Below are 4359 nucleotides of genomic sequence, written 5' to 3' on the forward strand. Positions count from 1 at the left end.
CTCTGCCGCCCCCCCCCCTCCAGCCTAGTCCATCATCCTGTCCCTAAGGCTAAGGCTGTGGAGGGGTTTAATGAGAGACTAGTAGCAGCTGGTAAGGCCTAGCCCCCCCACCCCCCATTAAAGAAGGGCCAGACTTCTTTGAACACTCTTCCCAGCCTCTGCTGGGGGATGGGGGAGGAAAGCACCCTCCACACCCCCATACGCCCCTACCCACCTTGCTCTGGGGTTGGCTCCCAGGCAAAGCACCCCAGGAAGCACAGAATGAGGGTGGAGATCTTGGCACCTCACTCCAGCTCAGCTGCACCCAAGGGCTCTGCACCCCAACTCAGGGAAGTAATAAACCATAAAAATACTGCCCCAGAGTTTCAGGGGCTCCAAGGCCAGCCTGGGTGCCTTTTGAGTATTGCAGTGCTAGGAGCAGCATTCTCAACGCTGGTTTCTACTACCCCTGCCACCTCTCAGCGGCTTGTCCGCTCCCTCCCTGATTGTACAAATGGATTTCTCCTGGGAGGGAGGGGCCTGGGCTTGCAGCTGGGAGGGAGGGGCAGAAGAAGCTTGCAGACTGGAAGGCACTTTCCCCCTAGGAGCAGCAGCCCCAGAGAGTTGCAGGCAAACCAGAGACTTGATAGCAAGGTAGTTACATCTGAGGCCTCAAACTAGGCCTGGAATTAAATTCATCTACCTGAAGATAAACTGCAACAAAGGACACGAGCCAGAAAATTTTAGGAACCAAGCAGGCTGAGCAGAGGGGCAGCAGGCCTTAGAGCTCCTGGGCTTGCTTGCCCATCTTCTTCCACACACCCTGAAGGGACCCACAGAAGATTTCAGCTCTAGGGTCTCCCTTTTCAGGGAGAGAAACCCAAGGCTGCTCCAGTTTCAGAGCACATCGTCTCCCCCTAGGATATGCCCCTCCCCATTATGGATTTGCTGATGGGGAGAACTGGGCTGAGGTAGACCAAGCAGAGTCCATGGCTAGGTCTTGCAGACTCCGGTTGGATTCAAGTGCATCGCTCTGTGGCTTTGTGATCTTGGACAATTCTAACAGTTTACTTACCTGTAAAATGGGGATGTTATCATACACATACCTTAAAGAGTTCTTTGGAAATTAAATTAGATAATGCCTGTAAAGCATTTAGCATGGTTGTTAACACGGAACCATGTTAGCACTCCACAGACTTTAGTTTTTATTAATTTAAGGGAGTGGGATTCGTGTGATATGGGCTCCATAAAAGCCCAGGCTGGGAGAATAATAATACCTGTCTTCAAGTTTTGAAGAGCTGTTGGATGGAAGAAGGAGCCAAGTTATGACCACCAGCCCAAGAAAACAGATATTAGGTCAATATAAGAAAAAGCTATCTATTGGGGCGCCTCAGTGGCTCAGTCATTAAGTGTCTGCTTTCAGCTCAGGTCATGATCCCAGCGTTCTGGGATCTAGCCCCGCATCGGGCTCCCTGCTCAGTGGGAAGCTTGCTTCTCCCTTTCCCACTCCCCCTGTTTGTGTTCCCTCTCTCGCTGCCTCTCTCTTGTCAAATAAATAAATAAAATCTTTTTTTAAAAAAGCTATCTATTAACAACTGCGGGACTTGTCTGGCAATGGCACCAGCAGCCTGGAATGGAGCACCCTGTCCCTGTAAGGGTATGGCTCCAATCAGGGACACTAGAAAGAAAGGCCATTTCTGCATGAGTGAAGTGTAGGCCTACGGCCTCCAAAGCTGCACTTCTAGCCCTGAGTCTCTTGCTAGCTCTGTAGGTGAGCTAGCTTCTTGGGGTCATTCTGGGGGACTTAGCCCAGGAGGAGCCTCCTCAGAGAGCTACCTGCAGTGGAACAGCTGTTCTTCTGCTTGGAGTTCTGTCGGGACTCTTTCATCCAGGGGAAGATCTGCTTGCTGATGGTGGCTGAGGAGCCCGAAGCATTGGGCCCACCCTTGGCCTTCTTTGCAGGCACTCCACCTCCAGGATTGGTGGGCGAGGATGGGGGCAGGGTTGGTGGTGGAGGAGGGGGTTGTGGCGGCTGCTGCTCTGAGTTCAGGCCAGGAGGCTGGCTGCCACCGCCCCCAGCCTGGCTGCTCCCAGTGCCAGGCCGCATACAGCTGCCATTGAGTTCATTTCCTTTGTGGGCTGGGGCTCTCAGAGGTGCCGAACTCTGGATGGAACAAGCGGAGCCTGGGTAATCAGTGTCCAGGGAGTTGGCAGCAGCAGGGGGCGGGTAAGGCTGATGGGGGGTGCTGTAGCCATAAGTGTCGGTGGCTTTGCTGTAGCCATAGCCTCCAAAGAGTCCTGGGTTTTCATAGTAAGCAGCCTTCTGCATCGTGCACTCAGGAAGTTCCAGGGCCTGCTGACCTGGCTCAAATAACATTGACCACCACTGTCTCTTTCACCTCCACCTCCGAGGTCTGCCGAACGCTGAGAGGGCTGGGATAGCCCCAGGCTCCAGGTGACCTGTGGAGAAGAAAAGTGAAAGGCCCCAGAGGGACTGTAACTGACAAGACAGTCAATATAGAAGGACTAGCTAGCCCGCGCTCTCTGCTGCCCACTCGCTTCCTAGGGGGAGGATCTGAGTTTTTATGAAGTTCAACTTATTTGAACCCTTGAAAAAGTCAGAAGGAATTTCTCATAAACATAAGAAAAGACCTTCCCTTCTCTTGAGCTCAACTCCTTCTAAGAGAAGGGGCTTCCTCCCCACCTAGACACCATCATCTTTCAAGATTGTCAATTTAGCTTTTGAAATGGCATAGAAAAGCACTTATGGCCTCATACATTTTAATGGCTGATTCTCCCACTGGACTGTGAGCTCCTTGAGGGCAAGGACTGTGTCTTATTCATCTATATATTCCTAACGCCCAGTCCAGTGCCCTGCCTGTAGTAAGTGCAGTACATGCTTGTTGAATGAGTGAATGGATGGATCAGTCAATCTTTGGGACCCCCCCCCCAGGGTGTTGATGAAAAAAGAAAGCTCTATAATACACTCAGAACAGCCAGAACTCTCAAAAAAAGAAGGAGAAAAGTATCTCCCCCACCTGGTTTCAAAATCACAGCATCTTTCATGAAGACCCAGATAGTCCACTTTCTGGTGACAGGGTGAGAATCCACTCAGTGAGCTCTGTGGATCAGCACTGTGAAATGTACTAGGAGATAAAAACCAAGAACACTTAGACTCCCAAACTTATTCTGAGGTTAGAAAATGTTTCTTCTCTTTCATCTACATTTTTCTAGTCTTTACTTTGTCCTCCACTACTTTTAAATGGGTACTAGAAAGGGTGAAGAGATTTAGAATTTGAAATGCATGTAGCATGGGTGAACATGGAATGCTTTATATTATAACTTTTTCATTTTTATCCTGCATCTATTGTGGAAATATATATTATTATTATTGACCTCTGCTCTGGACAATCCATGACACCCCACCTCCACTCACTGCACAACCAATGAGAGAATTTCTCATGCCATGATGAATGGACCCAGAATTAGAAGAAGAAGAAAAAAAAAACTAAGAAAAATTCTATCCCTTTTGTGTCCTCTGATTCTTGATGGGGGTTTCCCTTCTTACCCACTCCACCCCCTTCTCCTGAAAGGTTTCTAAGGAGTTAAAGTATAACTAATACCATTCAACCACTTTTGTCTGCTTGATAAAGAAAACTCATAGGTCAGCTCCCCGCTCTTAATTCTTGATCTCCTCTTTCAGGCACCTTTCGTTCTCAAAACTCCCTGGGCTTCCATCATGGTCATCATGATGGACCACATTGTCTAGACAACTTATGTGGCCTAATGGATTTGACCACTAGGATCAAAACCACTCCTCCATTCACTCATTTCTCCTCCACTTTCACCAAAGGGGCCAATTTTTAAAATTCTTCATATTACCCTTTGTTTGGTAATATTATCGCCCATTTTGTTTTAAAATATAAGTGAATCTGGCATTTATATTGATAAGACACAGGCCCTTTTCAATGGGATAACAGAATACTAGGATGTGTTTTAGGAATTGTTTCTATTGCTCTTACATGTATGCAGTTAAGATATCTACCTAGCAAAGCTGGTCTTAATCTTTCTTTCATTCATTTTCTATATCAACCTCTGACCATTAAAGTTACTGAATATCAAATGGAAAGTTACATCCTCATCCTATGATTAATATTTGTGTGTTTGCCCCCAAGCCAAAGGACCGGGTACTCTGGATTTACTTGTTTCTGGACTTTTCTGGCATCCTGGTTCCAGTCTTAATCCATGAGTGGGCCCTCTGGATGTCAAAATGGTCACATTTGACACTCAGCATACCCGAACTCACTGCTACTTCCATCATTTCATTTACAACTGTGGAAGCAAAATCACCCCCCCCCTTGCCTCCCAGGTTGACCAAGT

The 4359-nt window shown here is 47.9% G+C and overlaps 1 protein-coding gene across 1 annotated transcript in view; it reads right to left on the bottom strand.

The window, feature by feature from the left end:
* The window catches only part of LOC103659908 (homeobox protein Hox-D3), a 5000-nt gene extending 1827 nt beyond the window's left edge, over window positions 1–3173 (bottom strand). The window contains exons 1-2 of the mRNA XM_040637475.1: window positions 3018–3173; window positions 1816–2439 (exon numbers count right to left, since the gene is read on the bottom strand). Of these exons, the coding sequence (XP_040493409.1) occupies window positions 1816–2356 (541 nt within the window). The 5' untranslated portion in view covers window positions 2357–2439; window positions 3018–3173. The remainder of the gene's footprint in view (window positions 1–1815; window positions 2440–3017) is intronic.
* Window positions 3174–4359: the final 1186 nt, after the last annotated feature.

Source organism: Ursus maritimus, unplaced genomic scaffold (assembly GCF_017311325.1).
Source record: "Ursus maritimus isolate PB19 unplaced genomic scaffold, ASM1731132v1 scaffold_1, whole genome shotgun sequence".
NCBI classification, from domain to species: Eukaryota; Metazoa; Chordata; class Mammalia; order Carnivora; family Ursidae; genus Ursus; species Ursus maritimus.